Genomic DNA, 25889 nt, shown 5'->3' with positions numbered 1-25889 from the left:
GGAGATTCTACACTATTTCAGAAGATGCATAATGGTGCCCCTACCATATATCATTGAAAACATGGATTGCTGGAAATTTCCTTTAAAGGGTTAGTTCACCCAAAAATGAAAATTCTGTCATTTATTACTCACCCTCATGCTGTTCCACACCTGTAAGACCTTCATTAATCTTCAGAACACAAATTAAGATATTTTAGTTCAAATCCGATGGCTCCGTGAGGCCTCCATAGGGAGCAATGTCACTTCCTCTGTCAAGATCCATAAAGGTACTAAAAACATATTTAAATCAGTTCATGTGAATACAGTGGTTTAATATTAATATTATAAAGCGCAGAGAATATTTTTGGTGCGCCAAAAAAACAAAATAACGACTTATATAGTGATGGTCGATTTCAAAACACTGCTTCAGGAAGCTTCGGAGCACAAATGAATCAGTGTGTCAAATCGTGATCTGAATCATGATTTGACACACTGATTCATTTGTGCTCCGTGTCAAACTGCCAACGGCTGAAATCACGTGACGCTCTGAACTGCAGATTCTATACACTGCTTCAGGAAGCTTCAGAGCACAAATGAATCAGTGTTTTGAAATCGACCATCACTATATGTCGTTTTTTTTTTTTTTTGGCGCACCAAAAATATTCTCTGCGCTTTATAATATTAATATTGAACCACTGTACTCACATGAACTGATTTAAATGTGTTTTTAGTACATTAATGGATCTTGACAGAGGAAGTGTCATTGCTTCCTATGCAGGCCTCACGGAGCCATCGGATTTCAACTAAAATATCTTAATTTGTGTTCCGAAGATTAATGAAGGTCTTACGGGTGTGGAACGACATGAGGGTAAGTAATAAATGACAGAATTTTCATTTTTGGGTGAACTGACCCTTTAATGCCTGGAAAGTGTTGTGTCATAAATGACGAAGAATTCCGTCAATGGGGAGGAAAGAGTTAATGGTTGGAAGAGAGCACAGGAAGCCTCTGCTGTGGCTAAAAAATTCCCCATGCATCTTTGTTTACTGCACGTGTGAGATAATATAATATAATATAATATAATATAATATAATATAATATAATATAATATAATATAATATAATATAATATAATATAATATAATATAATATAATATAATATAATATAATATAATATAATATAATATAATATAATATAATATAATAAATATAATATATAATACATATAATATTTTATGTTTTTGAGAGTCTCTTTGCTCAACAAGGCTGCATTATTTGATCAATAAATACAGTAAAAACAGTGATATTGTGAAATTTTATTACAATTTAAAATAGCTGTTTTCTATTTTAATATATTTTAAATAAAATTTATTCCTGTGACATGAATGAATTTTCAGCATAATTTTTTCCAGTCATCAGTTTCAGATGATCCTTCAGAAATCATTCTAATATACTGATTTGGTGCTCAAAAAAATAAATATAAAAAATTTAGTATTATTTTCAATGTTTAAAACAGTTTTACTGTTTAATGTTTTTGTGGAAACGGTGATACATTTTTTTTCTGTATTCTTTGATGAATAAAAAGTTCAAAAGAAAATCATTTATTTGAAATAGAATTTCAATCTAACATTGTAAATGTTCTATAAATATAATATGTCCTTGCTGAATAAAAGTAATGAATTCTTTCAAAAAAATCTCACTGACTTCAAAATTTTGGACGATATATGCAACCTTGTCAGACAAATTCTTACAACAAACCTCTAAAAACATTCATCCTAGACCTTGCCTACTTAGGTTTTAATACCCTCTGATATCTGACTCAGCTAAAACAGGTGTGTTTTTAAATAGTAATCATGCCCATTCGTTTCTGACAATATGTCTTGAGATTGTTACATCAGACAAACATATTCCACCCAAGCGAGTCATCTCACCTAATGTGTGTTGACTGAGCTGTGGATGGATTTGGACTGGAAACATGTAGCCACTCGTTCTGTGAGCGCAGTGCACTGATCAACCTGGTAGGCAGGTTTGGACCTGAAAAGGACCCATTGAGTCTGTTTATGTATTTGGGCTTTCTTATGAGTTAGCGGGCTGGGAGTAAAAAAGGGAAAGGATAAGAACATTTAGATACTACCCTGCCAGTTTTCTTAAAACTAATGAGAAGGACTAGCGAGGAGATGCTGAGCTGTCTCCTGGGGTATCCAGGGGTGTCAGTGGGGTAATTGGAGCTCTGTGCTCTAATCAGTAGATCATGTCTGGCCTTGCGATACTTTCAGTGACTAGTACAGGTGTTAGGAAGCACTTACCCCTGTTTGACTGGGATTTTTGGCATTAGATCAAATTGGATTAACCACTGACGTCTTCTGTTGATAAGTTTCACTTGCCGTTTACTTTTAGGGGAATTAATCAGAATTAAGCTTTTGCTGTTTTTTACTATTGTTTGGTTTCCCTTTCAGCTGCACCTTTAAGTCTGTAACATCATTGTGGTTTTACAGAACTCAAATGAAGTGATTTACTTTGAAGTAAAAGCACAAGAATTATGATCCAGTATGTTCCTGATAGAAGGACAAAAATCTAAATCTAACAGTTCAAACTGTGCTGCTGTATTGAATAAGCCTGAGTCTGTTTCTTCTGACTGAGAAGTGTGGATGCAGATACAGATCTGTGATAGGTCCATATTTTTCTCTCGGTGGGAGAGTTGGATAGAGCCGCCCCTCTTGCATTCCAGCTTTATGGGTCCATTTGTAACAGAGTTTTAAATTTTAGTGTAACATGGGTTTTGTGGGTATGTTCTGTACAACATGGTGAGTCTTCCAGTTGCTTCATGGCCAACCACACACAGTTTACACATGCCCAGTAATTAGCACTAGACAGTAGTTCACATTTGCATTGTGTCTGCTAGGAATAGAAGATGCATGATATTTTAATTTAATTTAATTTAATTTAATTTAATTTAATTTAATTTAATTTAATTTAATTTAATTTAATAATAATATAATAATAATTATTATTTTATTATTGTATTTTATTTTATTTTATATTTTATTTTATTATTGTATTGTATTGTATTGTATTGTATTTTATTTTATATTTTTTATTGTTTTTTATTTTATTTTATTATTTTATTTTATTTTATTTTATTTTATTTTATTTTATTTTATTTTATTTTATTTTATTTTATTTTATTTTATTTTATTTTATTTTATTTTATTTTATTTTATTTTTTTATTTGTTTTTTGCAGCAATTTGTACTCCAGTACTCAAACTTAAACTACTCGACCTACTAAATGTGATATATGGTAATCATTAATTTTTCTGGGTTTGTGCATGCGTCTCAAAGAATTGTTTTGTATTTCACATAAATGTCCACCTGCATTTTGTCTGAAAAATGTCTGTAAGATCATATATGTCCTCATGTGTGAAACTTTATAGCAGCATGCTGAGTGTACCAGTGGACAGATCTAGAAGAAGATCTAACATAAAATCACTCTGGAGCTAATGACCCTATTCATCTCCTATCTAGAAGAGGACATCTGCAAGCTGTACTGCATTGCTGAGGACTTTGATTTTTTCTTTGCTATGTCCAGCAAAGTCAAAGATGGGACGTCTTGCTCTGACTACAAAGGAGGCGTGTGCATTGATGGGATATGTGAGGTATGTGAGGAGATGCGGATTCTGAGATATACGAGTCATATATCTGGCATCACATTTACCACTGATTTTTCATTGGTTTTCAGTTGATTGACATGTGCATTTTGTTATATTCATCAGGCCCAATGGGCTAAACTGAGAATGTCAGTTTGAAAATTTCATTTTAATAATTTTTCTTGTGTAGCCGGTGGGCTGTGACCAGGTGTTGGGATCAAAGGCCGCTCTAGATGCCTGTGGGGTGTGTAAAGGAGACAACTCCACCTGCAAGTTCTACAGTGGCCAGTACACCCTTCAGCACAGAGCCAATGGTAAGGTGCTTGTAGAGGGTGTTCTTTTCATACCTTTCATACCTTCTGACCTTCTCAGGCAAATGTTGTGTTGCTTAACATTTTTTGGAAACCTTTTGATGAATATAAAGTTCTTAAGAATAACATTTATTTGAAATACTTTAAATGGCTTTACTGTCATTATTGAACAATTCATTAAAGAACAATTCTTTAATTAAAAAAAAAATAATAATCTTACTGACCCCAAACTTTTGAATGTATATAATGTGAAGAGCCAGTAAAGGGACTGAATTTTGGGTGGGATTGTAATTAGTTGGAATGAAAATCTTGCAGTATATACAAGTCTGTGGGCCACTTTAGAGCTCCTTTCCTCACTCAGACCTAACAGAAGGTGGCAATGAATTTTTTAGAGCACTTACACAGCAAGAGCTCTGCAGTCTGGCACCTCATCGCTCTCTTCTGACTAAAGTATGTGATAATGCATTACCTCAAAGATGTCTGTTCCCTCTGGGCCTAAAAAATGTATGAACTGCAAAAGTGAACAGACATGGCAAACCTATTTCTCATTTTTTCTCTCTCTTCAGAGTATTATCCCGTTGTGATGGTACCTGCTGGAGCGAGGAGCATCAGGGTGCAGGAGATGGAGATCTCTACCAGCTACCTGGCTGTTCGCAGCCTGAAGCGTGGCACTTACTACCTGACGGGGGATTGGACAGTAGACTGGCCGGGCAAATTTCAGTTTGCTGGCACTACGTTCAACTATCAGCGCTCTTTCAACCGGCCTGAGACCTTGTACGCCACAGGCCCCACTAATGAGACCCTGCTCTTTGAAGTGAGTCACCCCCGTCCCCGTCTGGCCTGACACCTGTTAGTGAATTAGCCATGACAGGGTCTTGGCAAGAGCACCATGGCCATTCGGTCAGATGAAAACAAGGCTGAGGGACAGTGGGTGGGCAAGAGAGATGAGAAACAAATGAGGGAAAGATAGAGAGAGAGACAGAAAAGAAGGCACACAAATGAGTCAAATGGGAGACTAACGCCTCTGTTTGGGATTAATTGCAAGCCAGAGCCGACATGGTCATTGTGACTTTCATCTTCAGTATGTGGAGATTCAAGATCAAATGGTGCGACACTGTGAATGGCACTAAGCTTTGAACTCGATGCACTGTGTGCTCTTACTAATGGGCAGCACAGGGCACCTCTTACATGATGAGTATGGGTTGAGAAGACCTTTGAGGTTAAGTCATATTAGGGGCGCTTCATATATCTGCGCAAATCTGAAGTGCGCAGCAGTATATGCACAGCAGTATATATCCATTATATATCCATTACATTTAGAAATGGATTTGGTCCCACTTTATATTAGGTGGCCTTAACTAGTATGTACTAAATTAATTTGATACAATGAACTTATTGTGCACATACAGATTTTTACATTGTACTTATATTTATAAATACCTGCATGTAATTACATCTGTAATTACTTTCTGTAATTACATTTATAATTACACAGTTGACCCATCCCTTACACCTTAAACCTACCCATACCACCAAACCTGTCCCTAACCTTACCTGTATCCCACCTCAATCATCTATAGAAGTGTTTTGCAATACAATATGAACACAGTAAGTAAATACTTATTTTTGATGTAAATACATAGTGATTAATGCCACCTAACATAAAGTGGGACCATGGATTTTGTTACCAGACCAAGAAGAAAATGTGAGAAAACAACTTTTATGTCTATCTCTGAAAAATAACTTTGCTCATATTGAGGTTAAGGGACAAATAAATTGAGATCTTGTCAAGATTTCAAGTTGAAGACGTTTGTTAAATCAAGATGTAGAGAAAATTAAGTTATGATGACTAAAAAAATAGAATAATGAACAATTCAACAATAATAATGCTGCTGAATATTTTCTGAAACCTTTGTTGTAACCATCATAAAATGTCAAATTGAACTCTAAGTAAGGTGAACAATGTTTGGATGTCTTTCTGTTGTTCACTTACCAGATACAACAAATGCAGACACATTAGGTACGCTACATAAAATCTTTGCAATCATATATCCAAATTTCTTTTGTTACCAACACCTCAAACTGTTAAAAATCAATTTGGTCTTGATAGGATTGCAGGTGGTGTTGTGTAAGTTAGCTGTACAAAAGTTAGACATGTACACTTTCATTTTTCTTCACTTTCATCTTGTATACTGGACTTTGATCTGCACTGTACTCCACCTGTGAGTTACGTGCATGTAGCATTCCCCTTTATCCTACATGCCCTCTGTTCATTACATTTTCCCCAGGGTGGGCAGTGGCAGCAGAGGTCTGATTTGCAGATGAGTTGGCATTAATCTCTCTAAGTATGCTCTGTAATTTAAAAAAGAATAGGAGGGTAGAGAGAGATTAAAAGATTAAGATTTCTGCAATTTAACTCAGTAGATCAGAGAGGCTTGGGGTCGTAATTCGAGGGAAGCAGCTGGTCAATTATGCTTGACTGGATCTCTCAGTCTACTCTGCTTCTTCAGCTTCAAGACCCTTATTGAACTCCAAGGAAAATGCACTTTGTGAATGTGAAATGTGAATGAACACTTTGACTTGGTTCAAGAACTTGTAATCGGCTCAGCAAGGTGGATTGAGAGGCACAAGACGAGACATATCAGAACGGTTCCCTTCAAACTTGACATGATTCATGGAAACACCCTTTTAAGATTAATTTAGGTATTGACATTCTTGTAGCAGTCCTGTAGCAAGCAGATCCGGACTGAACAGAAGAAATTACCCAGGGAAGATTTCCACATCAAAGAAGGTGGAACCCTGGAGAACACCTACCTATTGCGTAATAGCCATGGACCAATTGTAGCTCGAAGCACAAACTTTTTAAGTTCAGTGTATTTTAAAATCCCAAAACCAAACTCCAAATGAACTTGAACTCATTAAGGCTTTTCAAACTGCACTTAACTCTGGGTTATCGTCGTTCTAAACACTGCTTTTAACCCCAGGTAAAGGAATGTTTTACACTTGCAATTTAGAAGCAGGGTTAGCACCGCTTTTTACCTGTTGTTAGAATGTTAAAGCTAGATGCTAGCAACGGATAACCAGTAGTGTGCCTCATATTCACATGCTTTAGATAGTCACAGAAACACTGCACACTGTATATAAACAGTAAATTAAGCATTTGAGAGGAAAAATGTCAAATGCTGGAGGAAAACGTGACAATTTGAGTGAAGAAGAGACCGTTTCATTCTTACCTTTATAGTCCGAAATGTCCATTCAGTATAAACTCAATAGGACAGTCGGCAATACGAGGATGCGCAATGCTAGAGCTTGGTAAACAGGTTGTGTGCTGCGTTTATGACACTGACACCGCGAATATGCAAATAAGAACATTAACCCAGGTTTTAGGAATGTACAATGTGAAATGTCAGCTTATGAATACCGAGGATTAATTGTTAACCCCGGGTAAATTATGAGCAGTGTAAAACATGAAGCAAGATAACCCAGGATTCCATTTACCCGGGGTTAGGATGACCCAGGATTAACTATTTCAAGTGTGAAAAGCCCTATTGTATCAGTGGGCAGTTGTGGCCTAATGGTTAGAGAGTCGGACTTAACCCGAAGATTGCGGGTTCCAACAGGAAATGTATGTGGGGGGAGTAAATGAACAGTCATTACCCACAACTGAGGTGCCCTTGAGCAAGGCACCTAACCCCCAATCGCTCCCCAGGAGCCACAGTAAAATGGCTGCCCACTGCTCTGGGTGTGTGTTCACAGTGTGTGTGTTTGATACTCACTGCTGTGTGTGTACACTTGGATGGGTGAAATGCAGAGCACATATTCTGAGTATGGGATACCATACTTGGGTACATGTCACTTTACTTAATTTATTTATTTATTTATTGGGGCCTGATTTTTTTCAAAATTCCATCACACCAGTATATTTTTTGATTTTGCCTGAAGTATATTGGGGCCTTTAGATGTGGTATCCATGCTCCCATTCATCAGTCTTTCATCTACTAATTTTTCTTCATGACGGGAGGAACTTCTACAGGGCACAGATGGATTCTTGTGTAGTAACCCTATACTCGGAGTGCTTGATAATGAACCTGTCTTGGTGCTGTTCAACAGAGTTCAGTAATTGCCCCAGATTTTCCATAATTATTTAGAATGACTAGGGTGAAAGATAGTGAGGGGACATCTAGCGCGAGAATGGGGATAGAAGCATGCAGTGAAGCTTTTATTGCAACGTAAGACAATATAAGATACAAGGAAGCAGTATTTGGACAGGGAATGATGCTTGCATGTTGAGTTGATATTCAAAATTGTGATTCTTGTTGCATGTTAAGACTGAAACTCTAGACTTCCTATATCAGAGCACAGACATGGTGCAATGGATTCATGTGGGTCTTGACCCTGGATCAGAAGAGCTAGAGTTTCTCCATGTGTTGTATTCACAGTCAGATGGCTAGCCGGATCACAGATGGATCAGAGACCTCCTCCTGAGCCTGATTCTGGAATAGCTGCTCTGTATTCAGTGCCAACTGTAAATCTGGACCAGCTTTGAACAGGCTAGCGTGCAGGGTCTCATGGATCGCTTCCAGGGCAATAGATTCAGCCTTGATGCTTGGAAGGAAAGTGAGCCTAAAAGTTTGCGAACTTGCCACTGTCCTTGGATATATACTTGTTTTAGTTCCACTAGAAGTTCTCTAACCTTCAAACACCACCTTTGTTTGATTTACACAATACCTTCTGATGTTCTGTTGATAGATGCTTTGCCTCTCTACAGGTCTCTTGTATCTCATTGAACAAAAAAACATGAATGCACACATATTCATGCGTCTCCACCCTTAATATAAAACATATAGTCACACTAAACTGAACCCAAGTTTGGCAAGTAAAGATATTTGATGGTTTTAGCTAACCTGATAATCTGAATGGTTGAAGAGCATCTATTGTGTTTATTGTGACTGACTTAAGGCTAATCTTCCCACATCAGCAGCAGTCTGCCACACTCTTCCTGTTCAAAACATTAACTCACTGAGGGTAAATCCATAGTAATTAGAGGTTGGGTGGCATCTGCCTAATCCACTACTTCAGTTTGTACTCTTACTTACGAGAAATTTGGGCTGCCATGCAATTACTGTTGGCATGTGTAAACACTGCTGCAACTCTTCAGTGAGTGCAGTGACCCTTAGTATTCAATCCGTTTTTAGCTGATTTGTTTGTACTTTCTATATATAGTTTGGTGGTTTACCAGTTCCAGTGAATTTAGTGTCATTGCATTTTTTATTACAAATAGTCTGAGGAAAATCGCCATGTGGCAAAGCCTAAGTAAAAACAAAGCTCCTCTTCTTGTCTGAGGGCTTTTCCACTCCATTAGAGTTATCCTCAGGCCGTCCTCAATGGCCCTGGGCACAGATTCAGTGTGAAACCTGCTGAACTTCCTCTGTGGTCTAGTCTTACGTGAATGACTATAACATCTTCTCCAGGAACAGCCACCAAAACTATACTATAACCTAATGAAACATAAACTAACTATTACCTAATGAAACATAAACTTTGATGTAAATATGCCCAGGAAATTAAGTCTCACTGAACACCACTATATGAAAATATTCAGATTCACCCAACCCACAGTTTGGTTGACTTGTGCCATTTTCCAAGCTGACAAGCTTCAGTTCAAACACATAGACAATGTAATTCAAACATCCCTCCAGTGTAGCGTCACTAGGAACACTGTGGTGTCATCTCTCAGTCCCAGTGGAGCCACAAAACAGCACCAGACACTCTGGCACCTTCTCCCTTGCTGAAAAACAAGAACATTAACAAGACATTCAGCATCAAATTCAATTTCTTTCAGATGGAAGCAATAATTTAGGTGTTTGAATGACTGATATCACGCAGATAAATGGTAATCAGACTACAAGGGCTTCGGTGTTGTGCCCTTGCTCCGAAAGACGGAGTATTTAATTCCTCAAATATTTTATTTCAGTTTGTTTCATGAATACCACAGTTCAAAAGTCTGGGGTCAGTAAGACTTTTTTATGCTCTTGAAATAAGGTTCTTATATTTACCACAGCTGGATTTATTTGATAAAAATAAAAGTAAAAATGAGTAAAGGTAAAAAATAGTAAAATTGTGAAGTATTATTACAATATATCTAATAATAACAACTGTTTTCTATTTTAACATATTTTTTAAAATGTCATTTTTTCCTGTGATTGCCAAGCTGAATTTTCAGCAGCCATTACTCCAGTCTTCAGTGTCACATGATCCTTCAGAAATCATTCTGATATGCTGATTTGCTGCACAGGAAACATTTCTTATTATTATCAATGTTGAAAACAGTTGTGCTGCTTGATATTTTTTGTGGAAACCATGATACATTTTGATTCTTTCATGAATAGAAAGTTCGAAAGAACAGCATTTATTTGAAATAGAAATCTTTTGAAAAATTGTAAATTACTTACTCTCCTTGCTGAAAAATATTCAGTTTTCCAACTGTTTAAATAGTAGTGCATACTTGGATAGACAGGAACCTGATTATACTGACCTGTGATCATCTCTCCTCTACAGATTCTTCTTCAGGGTAAAAATCCCGGTGTATCATGGGAGTATACTCTACCCCATCCAGAGAAGAAGCACAACTACACCTGGTCTGTGGTGCGCTCTGACTGCTCAGCACCTTGTGCTGGGGGTGAGTTGATGCCAAATGCACTGTAAATGTTTGTTTTGTTGACTAAAGTGTGAGAGAGTGGAGAGTTTCTGTGCTTGTGTGTTGTTGAGGAAGGAAGTGTATGAGTGTGTTTGTCCAGGTCCATCAAACGCACCTTTGTGAGCAGGACAGAAATACAAAAGTGCGCCCCTCCTTCCCTTCAGACCTCCCAATCTCATTGGCTCATCTCTGTGGTGGTGGCTCCTCCATTCACAGTCAGTTGTCTGAGTGTTAGTGGTAGACAGACAGCACTATGACATGCCCAGAGCACAGATCTCTATCTGCGCTCTCACACAGTTTCATTCATGCTTTTCTTTAGAGCAGACCTCTGTGCAGCCCCTCCTGGCCTCTCACACTGACAGAGGCCTGGCTTTGTTTGCCTCAACAGAAGCCACACTACAGTACTGCCATTCATCCTGAGCTCCCATAATCCCCAGAAAGACCATTCACCGACAATGTGCTTCAAGCTTTCCTTTTCAAAAGATTGCTCTGAGGATGCATTAGTTTATCTCATGAGAAATACAATTGTTAGGAGAGATAGATCTCTATAACATGTCCAAAGAGAGTAGATGCAGAGTGTGTGTACTTATCCCTATATATCTCTTTCTAACTCTCTCTCAGGTCGGGTCTCGACGAAAGCAATTTGTCTGCAGGATCAGCACATGCAGGTCAACTCTTCGCTCTGCAACCCTCAGACCAGACCTGTAGTGGGCTCTCACCTGTGTAACACACAGCCCTGCCCTGCCTAGTAAGAGTCTCTGTGTGTGTGTGTGTTGTGTCTGGCTTCCCTGTGCCATTCTTACTTGAAATTTGGCTACCTCTCAGTTCATGAGTTGAAATTTGAATTGAATTGAAATAGTTAAATTGCAATTATTGGAATTGGAACTTAAGAGTTACAATTCATAGAAAAGAAAGTCAGAAAGTTAAAGAGTTAGTTCACCCAAAAATGAAAATTCTGTCATTAATTACTCAACCTCATGTCGTTCCACACTCGTAAAATCTTCGTTCATCTTCGGAACACAAATTAAAATCCGATTGCTCAGTGAGGCCTGCATTGGCAGCAAGACAATTAACACTTTCAGTTCCCAGAAAGCTACTAAAGATGTAATTTAAAACAGTTCATGTGACTACAGTGGTTCAACATTAATGTTATGAAGCGACGAGAATACTTTTTGTGCGCCAAAAAAACAAAATAACGACTTTATTCAACAATATCTAGTGATGGGCGATTTCAAAACACTGCTTCATGAAGCTTCGAAGTTTCACAAATCTCTTGTTTTGAATCAGTTGTTCAGAATGTGTATCAAACTGCAAAAGTCATGTGATTTCAGTAAATGAGGCTTTGTTATGTCATAAGTGTTAAACCTTTCAAGCTTCATGAAGCAGTGTTTTCGAAATCACCCATCACTATATTGTTGAATAAAGTCATTCTTTTTTAAAGTTTTTATTCTCATCGCTTCATAACATTAAGGTTAAATCACTGTAGTCACATAAACTGTTTTAAAAATATCTTCAGTACTTTTCTGGGCATTGAAAGTGTTAATTGTCTTGCTGGCAGTGCAGGCCTAACTGAGCCTTTTTTAAATTTATTTTAAATAAATCCATAGATGAACAATGGTCTTACGGATGTGGAACGAGATAAGCGTGAGTAATTAATGACAGAATTTTCATTTTGGGGTAAACTAACTCTTTAATGTATTAAATATAAAAGATAATAAAACATACATACAAGACTTAAAGTTACGATGTAACAGAAGTAGCGCCATTCCCCCATCCACCAATTCACAATAACAATAATAACATGCATTTAGAAAATATTCATTTCAAATAAGTTTTTTTTTTTAAGTTTAATTTAATTCCACTTCCTTAAATTCATTTGCAATTCTACACCACATTCATAAATTGGAATGGAATTTAAAAAGCATTCTTAGTTCAATTCTCAGTGGTTTAAACCCAGCTCTCCAGCACTATTGGTGCCCTGGTGTGTCTGTCTGAAATCAGCTGTGGTGGCTTCAGCGTGAGCAGAACTCAACGTAAAGCTCTGAAGATTCACGTTCTTCCTCTGGTTCTCCTCTCTGTTTTATTCCCTAAAGAAAACAGGATTAACATAGCCACCAGACAGGGACTGACTGCTCCCTCACTGCCCAAACTCCAGCTCCAAGCCACAGCCTGCCACACACGCACCTCTTAAATTATACAAACACAAGCCCACATACACACATAGGCATCCCAGCTTTCTCAATAAGGGATATATTCACACAAATACTAGTCTTTCGTTCTGTCTTGTCTTTTTGTTGACTACAGTGAAATACTACTCAAATATTCCAACAACTGGAGTCATATTTATCAAAGACTCACACTATATAATGAGTGAAAAGGGTAATGTTATATTTGGAAATGAGGAGGATAAATGAAAAAAAAGGCACTTAACAAAAGACATGCTTAATGATCTTTTTGCATGGAAAAAAAAAGAGAAAGAAAAGCAGGGACTGTCTCACGAGGGACCATGGGAAAAACATTCTCAGCCTAGGTGTCAGAAACCTCCTCTGGGCTCTGGAGACTATGAAAGGAGCTGCTCAAAACAGCCTTTCTCTGGGAGTCTCAAAGCTGAAGTCAATCTGCCGGTCTATCTTCCTTTTGAGAGTCCTGCTGCCATTCTTACAAGAGCAACACTCAACTTGACTTGATTTACTGATCTCTTGCCTTACAGAGGCATCTACATACCCAGCATCCTTCACTTGCAAGGGTGAAAGGCATTGACACACCATTTTGGCACTCAGATAACAAATCACCCCTCCTGGCTTTCCTCCCTCCATCCTTCTCACTCTCTCTTTCTCTCTGGCCTTACATCGTGTGAAATGTTGGCTGCGACCGATTATAATGTGCAGGCTATGGCGAGGCGATGTTAAAAGGGGAAATCAAGACCATATGATTGTTTCCTTACAGCAACAAGCTCTAACCGATTTGGCTTGTCCCATTCAAACCCTGACAAATAGTCCAATAACAGTGTAATTGAAAACAACGGCAAGGGTTGACGGGAGAGCAGCATGTCTGTGGCGGTGCTGGATATGTGGAGACAGACTGCACAGGTTTCCATCACTCACCACCAATGTCTGCCTGTAACCCTATGACGCTTTAACTTGTTGAGCAGAGGTACTTTGATTACCGGTAGAGATTACCAGTGATCCCAGACTCCTTCAGTTGGCGTCACACCTCATTGACATCATCACCATTCTTTGGGTCACACAATGAGTTAGTTACCCTGTCGTACCTACATTTGAAAAGCTCTTAAAGGGTTAGTTCACAAAAAAAAGACATTTCTGTCATTAATTACTCACCCTCATGTCTTTCCAAACCCGCAAACCCATTTTCAGAACACAAATTAAGATATTTTTGATGAAATCTGAGTTTTTTTATCTCCCATAGAAAGCAAAGAAATTACCACATTCAAGGTCCAGAGAAGTAGTAAAGACATGGTTAAAATAGTCAACGTGACAGTGGCAAAAAAAAAAAAAATGACTTTATTCAACAATTTTTTTTTTTTTTTTTGTTCATACAATGAAAGTCAGTGAGCTCCAGTGTTGTTTTGGACCACATTTACTTTCATATGTGAACAAAAAAATGTTAAAACAAAATACCTTTGTTCTGCAGAAGAAATAAAGCCATACAGGTTTGGAACGACATGAGGTTGAGTAAATGATGACTGAATTTTCATTTTCATACATTTAAGAGCTTTTCAAATAAAGGTACAATGGGTTATATAAAAGATATATCTTAAATGGCCGTCATCTCTTGATGGATTTTTTTTTTTTCTCTCCGTCTAGGTCATACTGTAAAGTGTGTTTATTGTTCAGACAGACAGGTCCTAAATCCCACACTTACTAATGACCTTCCCCACTGTATGCAGAGCCGAGTCTGTTTCCCCCGCATACTGAATGACATCATAGCCTTATGATAGTGACTTTAAACTCCTGAATCATTATTTGTTTGAGGCATTATGTACTTTGATTTATGACTGCTGAAAAGAGGAAAACTAAAAACAGGGTGCAGGAAAGGGAAAATAAATAGACCTTTGGAAACACTTCCAGAAAAATTATGGGCATGCATTCAAAACAGGAGAGAAAGACAGAAGCTTCTGCTTATCTTTCCAGCAAATATCTTCACTGTTGACAGGTCTGCCCATGTTTTATTATGGAGCAAGACAGACAGCATCCCTGTGGGGATTGAGCACATCTAGTTGACCAGGAATCGAGCGCTAATCTCCAGACTATGGCCTACAGGACTCAGTCTGACGACGTGCTTCCTGCTGCAAATGCTGCTTCTGTGAAGCGTGGAGCACGGTGACTTCAAACATGGGCCGGGTCCAGAAGCGGCCAGCTTGATTTGTTCCCTAAAATGTCATGAAAAGATTAATGCGCATGCCTTAAAGACTTTTGCAGTGCTTTTCTTAAAGTTTCTTAGCTCTGTTGTATGATTATATGTTTGCTTTTGTCTTCAACTGGCACTCTTCAAGTGCAGACAAGCCTTTGCGTTGATACAAAAACATTTATTTCGACGAAATGCTGTTCTATTCATCAAAGTATCCCGAAAATGAATATATCATGGTTTCGTTTCCCCCAAAATATTAAAGGGATAGTTCACCCAAAAATGAAAATTTGATGTTTATCTGCTTACCCCCCAGCGCATCCAAGATGTAGGTGACTTAGTTTCTTCAGTAGAACACAAATGATGATTTTTAACTCCAACTGCTGCCGTCTGTCAGTCAAATAATGAGAGTGGATGGGAACTTCTACTATAAGAGTAAATAAAACTTGCTTAGACAAGTCCAAATTAAACCCTGCGGCTCGTGACGACAAATTGATGTCCTAAGACACATTCGCTTAGTGAGGTCTGATCACGCTCTGACAGCGGCAGTGATGTGTCGCGCATATACTTCAATGAGAGCGAGACATCACTGCCGTTGTCAGAGCGTGATCAGACCTTACTAAGCGAATGCTGAATGCAGTTGGACATAGTTGTGTTTTAGAGGTAAAAAATGATATAAATACTGTTCGGTTTCTCGCACAAACCGATCGTTTCGTGTCTTAGGACATCAATGTGTCGTCACGAGCCGCAGGGTTTCATTTGGACTTGTCTATGCAAGTTTTATTTACTCTTATAGCAGAAGTTCCCATCCACTCTCATTATTTGACTGACAGACGGTAACGGTTGGAGTTAAAAATCATCATTTGTGTTCTACTGAAGAAACAAAGTCACCTACATCTTGGATGCGCTGGGGGTAAGCAGATAAACATCAAATTTTCATTTTTGGTTGAACTATCCCTTTAAGCAGCACAAAAGCAGCGTATAGAATGGTTTCTTAAGGATCATGTGACACTGAAGCTTAGGAATTAATTACATTTTAAAATATATTCACCTAGAAAACAGTCATTTTAAACTGTAATAATTAATCAAAATAGAAATACAGCCTTGGTGAGCATTAAAGACTTTCAAAAAATCTTAGTGACACCTGATCACTGAATAAACCAAAGACTACTGTAATGAATAACAATAAAGACAATTTCCAATATCGTCCAACTAAACATAGCTAAAGTTGTTAATGCACATGCTTTGGTTTGTTTGAAGTGATATTTTTAGCAAAAGAATTCAAAAAGTCGAGTGGGTTTAGGAAAATACATGGTTCTCTCAGAGCTCTTAAACTGACAAATGCTTCCAAACCAAAAGCATTCCACAGAGAATGCTAAAAAGTGATGTGGAATAAGTATGTATTATGGGTGAATCATTTTGGGCAGACATGGAGAAAATGCCAGCAAAATCAGACCGTATCCGGAAATGTGAAGCAGTCCACAGTATTGTCCCCAAAGATATGTCTCCTTTAATTGTATGGCTTGAAATATGCAAGTTATTGAAAGATTCCAGAAATACAAAATTAAAACAAGAGCCAGCAGTGGTTTGCAGTGAGGCACGGCATGTCAGCTCTTTGACCAATGACACATTGTCATTTATGTGGCAAGGAGAGCACGAGAGGCAGTGAAAAGGCATATTGTGCTGTGGATCGTGTTTCTTTCCTCAATTAAAATAGCTGTTTAACCATCTCCCTCCAATTTGTCAGATGGCTGGAGAGCAAATTAAAGGATTTTTCTCAGCTCCGTGGCTCAGGTCTGTGTGAGTGGTTGGGTGGAACCGGGTCTTCTAAGAACTCGACCCGGGGCGTCTGTCCGGTGTTGCGGCCACGGCTCTCGTCATAGCTGTCATTTGCTCTAATCTCTCCATGGCCTGCCCAGATCTATTTTAAAGCCTCTTTTTATCCACAGCCAAAAGAAGCAAGGACATAGTTGCAATCTGAGCACTGGAAGAAAGCTGCTGTGGCATCACTGTTGATTTAAAAAAACATTTTTTTTTGTCTTTTAGACATAATTTTGTCAGGTCATATCCTTTAAGTATATTTTTTAGTCCACAAAAATAACATTTTATTTGATGGAAAAGTGCAAACAGAAACCAAATGTACACATTTTACTCTACCATTCTAATAAGGTTTGGGGTCAGTCAGATTTGATTTTTTTTTTTTTTTGAAAGAAATTAATACTTTTGTTCAGCAAGGATGCATTAAATTAATCATAAGTGAAAGTAAAAGCAGTTATAATGTTACAAAAGATTTCTATTTCAAATAAATGCTGTTCTTTATAACTTTCTATTCATCACAAAATCCTGAAAAAAGTATCACAGTTTTATTAGCTGCTGAAAATTCAGCTTAAGCATCACAGGAATAAATTACATTTATTTTATTATTAATTATTTTAATAATTTTCATTAATATACAACTATTTTAAATTGCAATAATATTTCACAATGATACTGTTTTACTGTATTTAATTAAATAAATGTAGCCTTGGTGAGCAAAGAAACTTAAAGGTTTTTTTTTTTAAGTTTAAATTATACTGACCCTAAGCTTTTGATTATTATATTTGGTTTTATTAAGGCAATATTAGATTAAACATGCATCAACATTTACAAAAAACATGAAAAATGTCCTTGTTTACATTTACATTTACATTTATGCATTTGGCAGACGCTTTTATCCAAAGCGACTTACATTGCATTATACTATACATTTGTATCTGAGTATGTGAAAACCTGAGCTGAAATTACTTTAAATACATTACTGAAGAACAATATTCCGTCAATTCTTTATGCTTTTGTAATTCCTTTTCCGTGTATCGCGTTTTAATGTGCTACAGAAAACGTGCATTCACAATGTGACTACAAATTCTGACAGATTCTTTTTTTTTTTTTTTTCAAATAGTGTCCAAAAGCAAATTTGACATATTGTGAGTATTCAGAAGGAATTGATCAATTCCAGCTGTTGTTCATCATATTGCTGCAGTGAAACGGATCCATCTATTACAGAACTTTGGAATGTCTAATTTTCTTGCAAAATCTGTGTTTTGTAATATTTTGTCATGTGAAAATTGCATAATTATAAACCATATATCTCAAGATGTCTGCATCCATTGATAATGTTTAAACTCTTAGGCTGGAAACATAAATAAGTTCATATGCCTATATGAGGCCACAGGGAGAGGGTGGGGTGGATGCAGACAGATGTATGTGGTTTCTTTATTAGTCTTTCCATCGTGTTGTTTACAGAGTAATCAGATTGGTCATAATCTAATGATCATCACATTAGGTAGATTTTTTTTAATGAAGCCCTTGTGTGTATTTGAGTGTCAAGTACCTGTGTCGTATGGATGCAAAGTGTCCTCTTCCATGTTAAAATATGCTGAAATGTTCGAACACAATGTTCTCTTCTGAAGGTCAAATCATTTGTCTTGACAGTTGGACGACAGGCAAATGGGGAGTGTGCAGCAGAACATGTGGAGGCGGGCAGCAGACGCGAAACATCCGTTGCATGAGGAAGGTGACATACCAGCGTGAAGAGGTGGCGGCTCACTCCTTATGTCCAGTAATGGCTCCGGCTCAACTACAGCCCTGCAACACACACACATGTCCTCCAGAGTGGAGCACTGGCTCCTGGTCACAGGTATGTTTACATGAACATGCAACCTACACAACAGGATGTCATCATAAGGTACACAACTAAAGTCAATAGAGGAAGAAATGAAACTCAAATACATTTTACCAGGAAAATGTTTGAATAGTTGTGAAACCCAACAGTCACAGTGCAAAACAGTTTTTGCAAATTCTGCTATTCTTTTGTAAAATCCCTAACAAAAGCCAGGTTCTGACATTAGCAGTGGGTTGAATTCTGTGATGTTCTGTGGAATGAGCAAGATTGTCTCACTTTAAAACATTCCATCCTGTTAGATAAAGTTACAGAAATCGGTATGATATTATAAAAAATTAAAAGATGGTTACAAAACATTAAAATTAATGTCAGGTTTCATGTTCACTAAACCTTATGTAATCTAACTCTCATTCCTTCCATGAGGCTAACAATGAGCAATTTTAGCTCTTTAATTTGATCCTGTTCATTTTCTTGCCTTTGTAAAAATAATCAAGTTATAATGAATAAAGTATAGTTGTTTGAGCTTGACCAGAACATGTTTCTGAAATTCTGCTATACCCTTTTATAGAAATACCTACCTAAAGTGTATTCAGTTTTGAAAAGTGCTCGAAATACACTGCATAACAGCAATGACCCAAATATGAGGTGAAGATTTGAGATGCCCAGAACAATATAATGCAAAATCATTCTGTATGTCACATTAGTGCTGAAACACTACTGCCCCCTGCTGTTATTGCACATGTAACACATTGTACTCCATCCCTCTCACTTGCATTGCTCAGGTTAAGAATCTATTCTGGACTTCTAAAATGACCAATCATATCGCCTCTCGCCTCTTTAGATAAATTAGTACTTTAAACATGGTTTAATCTAATATATTGCAATATCTTTTCTTGTTGTTTTTTGTTTGTGTGTGTATATTTGCAATAATATATTTGTGTACACTGAACTTGATCTTTCCATGCACACACACACAAGCCACAGAGAATGTCGAAACACACCACCAGAGTTCATTTCATCATTAGCAGCAATGTTGAATCCTTAATCATTTTTTTTTCTTCAGTCTAATCTTATGCAATAGGTTAAATCATAAATCAGTGTTTTGCATAAACAGTTTGAGATCTTTGAGAAGATTTTGCAGTAGTAGTTGATATTGACTAAATTCCTCCTAAAGGTCAGGATGAGTTCACACCGCCTGTCTCCAGAGTTCATTTCAACTCTTGTTTGAGGTGAACTGCATGCCACTGTGACCTTTACAATGTTTAAACTAACATCACTCAAAGACCACACGAGGGTAACTCTCTCTCTCTGTTTATCTTTCTTTCCTTCCTTCTCTCTAGTGCTCGAAGACCTGTGGGCGAGGGTTGAAGAAGCGCAGTGTTTTCTGCAGGAGCACTGATCCAGGTGCCAGGGCTGTGGTGGTGCCTGACAGCATGTGTAAATTACACCTGAAGCCCAAAGCCCAAGAGACATGTGTGCTGAGCCGCTGCCCCAAGAATGAGCGTCTTCAGTGGATAACTACCACCTGGGGAGAGGTAAGACCCCTCATAGGAATAGCAAAGGTTATGGAGAAGCGCTCACACAAACAGACAGTTGCACATATATTCACCCATTTAACCCTGATGCAGAATCATTAATGTGCACCATATTCAGTCAACATACATGCCATTACTATATGACTGGAAAACATTGCATCGAAGGCTATGTCTGTATAAATTCGGATACATTAAAGGTCCCGTTCTTCGTGATCCCATGTTTCAAACTTTAGTTAGTGTGTAATGTTGTTGTTAGAGTATAAATAAAATCTGTAAAATTTTAAAGCTCAAAGTTCAATGCCAAGCGAGATATTTTATTTAACAGAAGTCGCCTACATCGAACAGCCAGTTTGGACTACATCCCTCTACTTCCTTCTTTAATGACGTCACTAAAACAGTTTTTTGACTAACCTCCGCCCACAGGAATACACAAAAAAAGGGGGGGGGGGTCTTGTTGCGCTTCCACGGAGAAGAGCAAGAGTTGCGTTTGTAGAGTGTGTTTGTCGCCATGTTGTCGAAACTGTGTTATTTTCATCCCGCAGTCCAATCACCTTTGTTTGGCCTTCCCAGGGACGCTGTACTTAGAGATCAATGGTTACAATTTATGTTTAACTCGGTTCCCGAAAATTATAATTGTGGTATCCTTACTGCAATAGTTAATGTTGGACTGCAGTGCACATAATGGCCACAAGAGGGGACTATGTTTATGTATATGGCTGTTTTCCGTATGAGGTACTCTTCTGAGTGAGTGCTAACGTTGTACATTTTCTGTCGCTGCTTGTGGAGATTAAAGAGTTCAGTCTCTCGGGAATTATTGTCTTTTGTGTTCATTCGGCACAACACCACAATAATCCACATGTAAAACTATGTGCAGCACACGTTATGGTAAGAGGCGTGACCTTTCCGGGCAAGGAGCGCTAAGCTGCTGTCGAATCACAACACAGGAACCGCTGGCACAATCAGAACTCGTTACGTATTTCTGAAAGAGGGACTTCATAGAACAAGGAAGCCATCAGCCCGTTTTTATGACAGTGGAAACAGCGGTATACAGATAAGTAAATTATGTGAAAAATTCTGTGTTTTTTTACACGCGAAACATGAACACATGTTATATTGCACACTATAAACACAATCAAAGCTTCAAAAAACATGAAAAACGGGACCTTTAAAAAATGTACTGTGTTTTTGCTTCAAAATGGTCTTTGTTCATACTACCATTTTCAAAAGCTGCTCGTCCGCACTGAAATATCGGAAAACGTTTAAATCATCTTACTGTGCATATGTAACTGTTACTGAGAGACCAGACATAATAAAGTTCTCATGCTATTCCTCTGGCATGATCACTTTATTAGCAAAATATCCCACCTCTTACTGGTGTTTCCAGTAATCGCAATTTTATTGGTGCACAATCATTCATGTCCAACACATGCCCTCATATTTTGACTGATGCAGAACAGCAATTACCATTACATTTTCTTTCATTTTTGAGGGGACGTAATATGAAGATTGTACCAAGTAACATTTATCTTTACCAACAATGTGCAATTGAATAGCACATAGCACAAGAAACGCTGTATCTTTGTGGACAGAAGGCCAAAATGTACAGAAAAAGATGTGTTTTCAAATCTGGATGAATGTTGATGCATCCTAAGATGCACAATATAATTTGAGCAAGTGGTTAGAGCAACATCTGTGCATGAATATCTAAAAACAAGCATTTGATTCCAGACAGCTAAGTGGCACTCTCCGCTCTGCATTTGCACTTAAGTGTCTCTCTCTTCTCCAAACTAGCAGCACTGTTGGCCGTTGCTATGGAGGCATGAGCCGACCTTGTATCAAGGGGTCAGCGGAATATTTATGTTTATATACGTTATTATCTGATTGTCTGGTTGTTTTATGCAGTGTTCGGCCTCCTGTGGAGCAGGAGTAAGGAGAAGAGAGCTGCATTGTGGGGAGAAAGACTCCCAAGGAGGCTACACAGAGTTCCCTACAAGGAGGTGCAGGAACCTACGGAAGCCCCAAGCAGACCTCGAGCAAGCTTGTAATAACGGCCCTTGCCCAGAGCCCCCACCACCCCTGCTCCTCCAGCCTGGTCCAGACAGGGGCGGCACTTCTTTGACTTTGGGCTGGTATTCCTCTCCTTGGCTGCAGGTATGCACAACGAGCTCTTTATAACCAATCAGGGATCTGTTCTGTTTCTATTCTGCCAGACCTTTAAGCTTCCTGTCCTATCCATGTGTCTTTCAGTGCACTGTGTCCTGTGGCGGTGGGGTGCAGACACGGAGCGTTCAGTGTCTGAGACAGGGGCGTCTGTCAGTGGGCTGTTTACCTCATCAGAGACCCATAAGCTCACGAGCCTGCAATACTCACTTCTGTCCTGCTCCAATCCCAGTCCCACCTCCATCACCCACACTTAAAGGTACAAGCTGGTTTGCCTTTGAATTTACGTTTGTTCATTTAGAAGGCACTTAAATCCAAAAGCAACTTCAGTGTACACCACTGTTCAAAAGTTTGAGATCAGTACTTTTATTTATTTATTTTTTTTTAAAGAAATTAATACTTTTATTCAGCAAGGATGCATTAAATGGATTGAAATTGCCAGTAAAGGCATTTATATTGTTACAAAACATTTCCATTTCAAATAAGTCTTTTGAACTTTCTATTCATCAAAGAATCCTGAAAGAAATGTCATGTTTTCCACAAAAATATTAAGCAGCACAATTATTATTAATGATAATATTAAGAAATGTTTCTTCATCAGCAAATCAGCATATTAGAATGATTTCTGAAGGTTCATGTGACACCGAAGACTTGAGGAATGATGCTGAAAATTCCCATCATGAGAATAAATTACATTTTAAAATAAATTCAAATAGATAACAGTTATTTTAAATTGTAATAATAATAATAATAGTAATAAAATCTTGCTGACCCCAAACTTTTGGACGATAATGTATACATTTTATCAGTTTTCCTGAGAATCAAACCAGTGAAGTGAGACAAAGAGAAGTGAAGTGTGAGTTGAGTTTTATTGTGAATGTTGGCCGTGGTCAGCGAGTAGAACATTGCAATCTAGAGTTTTACAAGAGCCTAGATAGGTCTTGTGCTGGAGATTCAAATAGGAACAGCCTGATCTTCTTCATGTCGTACGTAAATCTGCATGACCAGGCTGTTTACACAGTGTGAAGTGAAATGTAGTTAATCTGCTCCCATTGTTAGACTCCTCCCTTCCTTTCAGATTCAGAATAGCACACAGCCGGGAAATTGATTTGCCACAGAACATAGTCATCACCTCTTTGCAGGGACATTATCAATTGTCCTGCTTATAACAACAATGGTGTTGGCTCATGGATCAAACCAGCAAACTTCGGTTGACACCTTGAACACTACACGACGCCACACCACCCCAACTTTTACCTCAGCTGTTATCTCACTTAACAGTACCTGCAATGCCTGAGTAGACATACTGATGAATTTGTTATGAACTCTCATATCTTGTTCTGTAGCTTAACTAGCAGAGCATGATGTTAGTAATATCATGGATTGGATTCTCAGGAAACATATATACTGATAAAATGTTTACCATGAATGTACTTTACGTTGCTTTAGATGAAGCATCTGCCAATTGTGTAAATGCATGTATATTTTCTATAGTGTTAAATGTTATTGTTGCCTTGATTACATATGTATCATAATTATCAAGCTTGATAAACATCACTGGTGTTTACACTTATTTATTATGTAGTAGTAAAAACAATGCCCTTTTTTTTGTTGATTTAAGACCACATTGTAAGGTCAAATGACAATGTGTGCCACTATTTATCAATAATAAACTGGCTTACATTGTGTGATTAAACAATATTGTTTAAATTAACAAATCATGATTGCCATGTTTAATTATAGTGATATTGAGAATGTAAAAAAATCTTTCTCTGGTAGCACATGGCACATAACACAGAGAACAGAAGCGTTTGCATAATTATTTATTCTCATGGGAGAACTGAGTGTGAGGGCCTTCAGAGAGCAGGTCAGGTCCTTATCAGTATGCCAGTGCAGTAATTCCAAGTGGTTTGCAACATCGCCACAATGTCTCTATTTAGAGTAAACAGTACTTACAAAAACACTGAGTACTTGTGTGCACACTGTTGTTTTTAAGGCTCAAAATAAATAATAGTCATTATGTGTCTTCCTAATAACAGAAGACCAGCCTTGCATCGACTTTTTCAGCTGGTGTCATCTGGTGCCTCAGCATGGTGTTTGTAATCACAAATTCTACGGTCAACAATGCTGCAAGTCCTGCTCTGCCAAAAGACAGTAAAGCAGAAGATCTTCACTTCCCACAAGCCTCCTCACTGACTCTTTGAGATCTGTAAATCATTGTGATAAAGATGACCACTACGGACAAGTTGATATTTGCGAGATGTGGCACAGAAAGAGGCATTCCAGTGGAGGCATTCCTTGGACTGATGAGAGATAACGAGAGCCTGGTATCCGAGGAACTCGAGAAACTCTGTACATTGGACAATTGCACCAGATTCTGGCTTCATCGATGACGTATCATAACTAGAATTGTGGTTCTTCAATTACCAATCTGCAGAACATTTATTTTGTAAATACACTGTAAAAAATTGTGCTGTAAAATAACGGTAATCTACTGGCAGATGTAGTTGCTGGTAATGTGCTGTTAATTTGCAGCCCTCTACCATAAATTTACAGTTCTCCTTTTGTACAGTATGTTATCGTAATACTACCATGGAAATGAACTCATTTAATTTGGGAAACTGATCGCTTCAAACAGTTCGAGTTTAAAAACTAGTATTTATACAGCGTTAGTACTGTGAACTTATTTCATTTGAGTCAGCTAAAAATTTCTTAACTGCAAACACTTAATGTATAATAGTGAAACAATTAAAAACATGACTTTAATTCATATCTTTGCAGCTTGTCTAAGCTAGCAATAGCACACATATGTGTTAAAGTACTTAGCAAACAGCTTATCGCTGCATCAGAAGCGACAAAGTTACTGCCTTTCAGTAAAGCAACATGCAGCATAACATCAGTGTTTTTCAGCTCATCACTGACTGAAGCACAGGCTCTACTCTCCAGCATAACGATAAACCCCCAAATTAATTAATTAATTAAAAGATCTCTCCTATATCATTTTGAACAAAAACACAAAACACTTCAGTTCACTATTTACTCTCCTTATCAGTTATTGACTTTGCATAACTTTTTTCTATTAACTTTCACTAACATTTCCGTGAAATTAACTTGTTTCATATAGTAAATCTGACTGTTACGTTTGACAGAATATTACTCTTTTATCCTTTATTTTATGGTAATCTACTGTTAGCAGGGTTGGCAGTAAATTGCTGTTTTTTTACAGTATGTTGCCGTAAATTAATTTACAGTTGATTACTGTTAAATTTCATTTCACTCTGTTTTTTTTTTTAATCTTACAAATTTAACCCTTTTAACCCCACAGCAAAATCTTAAGTTTTAAATGAACACTTGTATGTCTCCACGCTACTAGTGTTAGAGTAACACTGAAGCAGTGTTGAAGTTAATGAGATAATTAAATTATTAAGTGATAATTGAGAATTAGTGATGAACACCTGCTGTTAACAAGCAGAATCACTGAAGGAAAAGAAAAAAGACAAGCAGAAACACAATAACTACAACAGACTTCCAGCCACAGC

The 25889-nt window shown here is 37.7% G+C and overlaps 1 protein-coding gene across 1 annotated transcript in view; it reads left to right on the top strand.

Moving 5' to 3' along the window:
• adamts18 (ADAM metallopeptidase with thrombospondin type 1 motif, 18) overlaps nucleotides 1-24668 on the top strand; it is a 58907-nt gene extending 34239 nt beyond the window's left edge. The window contains exons 14-23 of the mRNA XM_067400609.1: nucleotides 3500-3630; nucleotides 3812-3935; nucleotides 4499-4746; nucleotides 10491-10611; nucleotides 11251-11377; nucleotides 18466-18670; nucleotides 19996-20190; nucleotides 22093-22341; nucleotides 22438-22609; nucleotides 24390-24668. Of these exons, the coding sequence (XP_067256710.1) occupies nucleotides 3500-3630; nucleotides 3812-3935; nucleotides 4499-4746; nucleotides 10491-10611; nucleotides 11251-11377; nucleotides 18466-18670; nucleotides 19996-20190; nucleotides 22093-22341; nucleotides 22438-22609; nucleotides 24390-24508 (1691 nt within the window). The 3' untranslated portion in view covers nucleotides 24509-24668. The remainder of the gene's footprint in view (nucleotides 1-3499; nucleotides 3631-3811; nucleotides 3936-4498; nucleotides 4747-10490; nucleotides 10612-11250; nucleotides 11378-18465; nucleotides 18671-19995; nucleotides 20191-22092; nucleotides 22342-22437; nucleotides 22610-24389) is intronic.
• Nucleotides 24669-25889: the final 1221 nt, after the last annotated feature.

Source organism: Chanodichthys erythropterus, chromosome 11 (genome assembly GCF_024489055.1).
Source record: "Chanodichthys erythropterus isolate Z2021 chromosome 11, ASM2448905v1, whole genome shotgun sequence".
Lineage (NCBI taxonomy): Eukaryota > Metazoa > Chordata > Actinopteri > Cypriniformes > Xenocyprididae > Chanodichthys > Chanodichthys erythropterus.
Note: the sequence above shows the minus strand (reverse complement) of the source record. Positions and strands in the feature narration are given on the sequence as shown.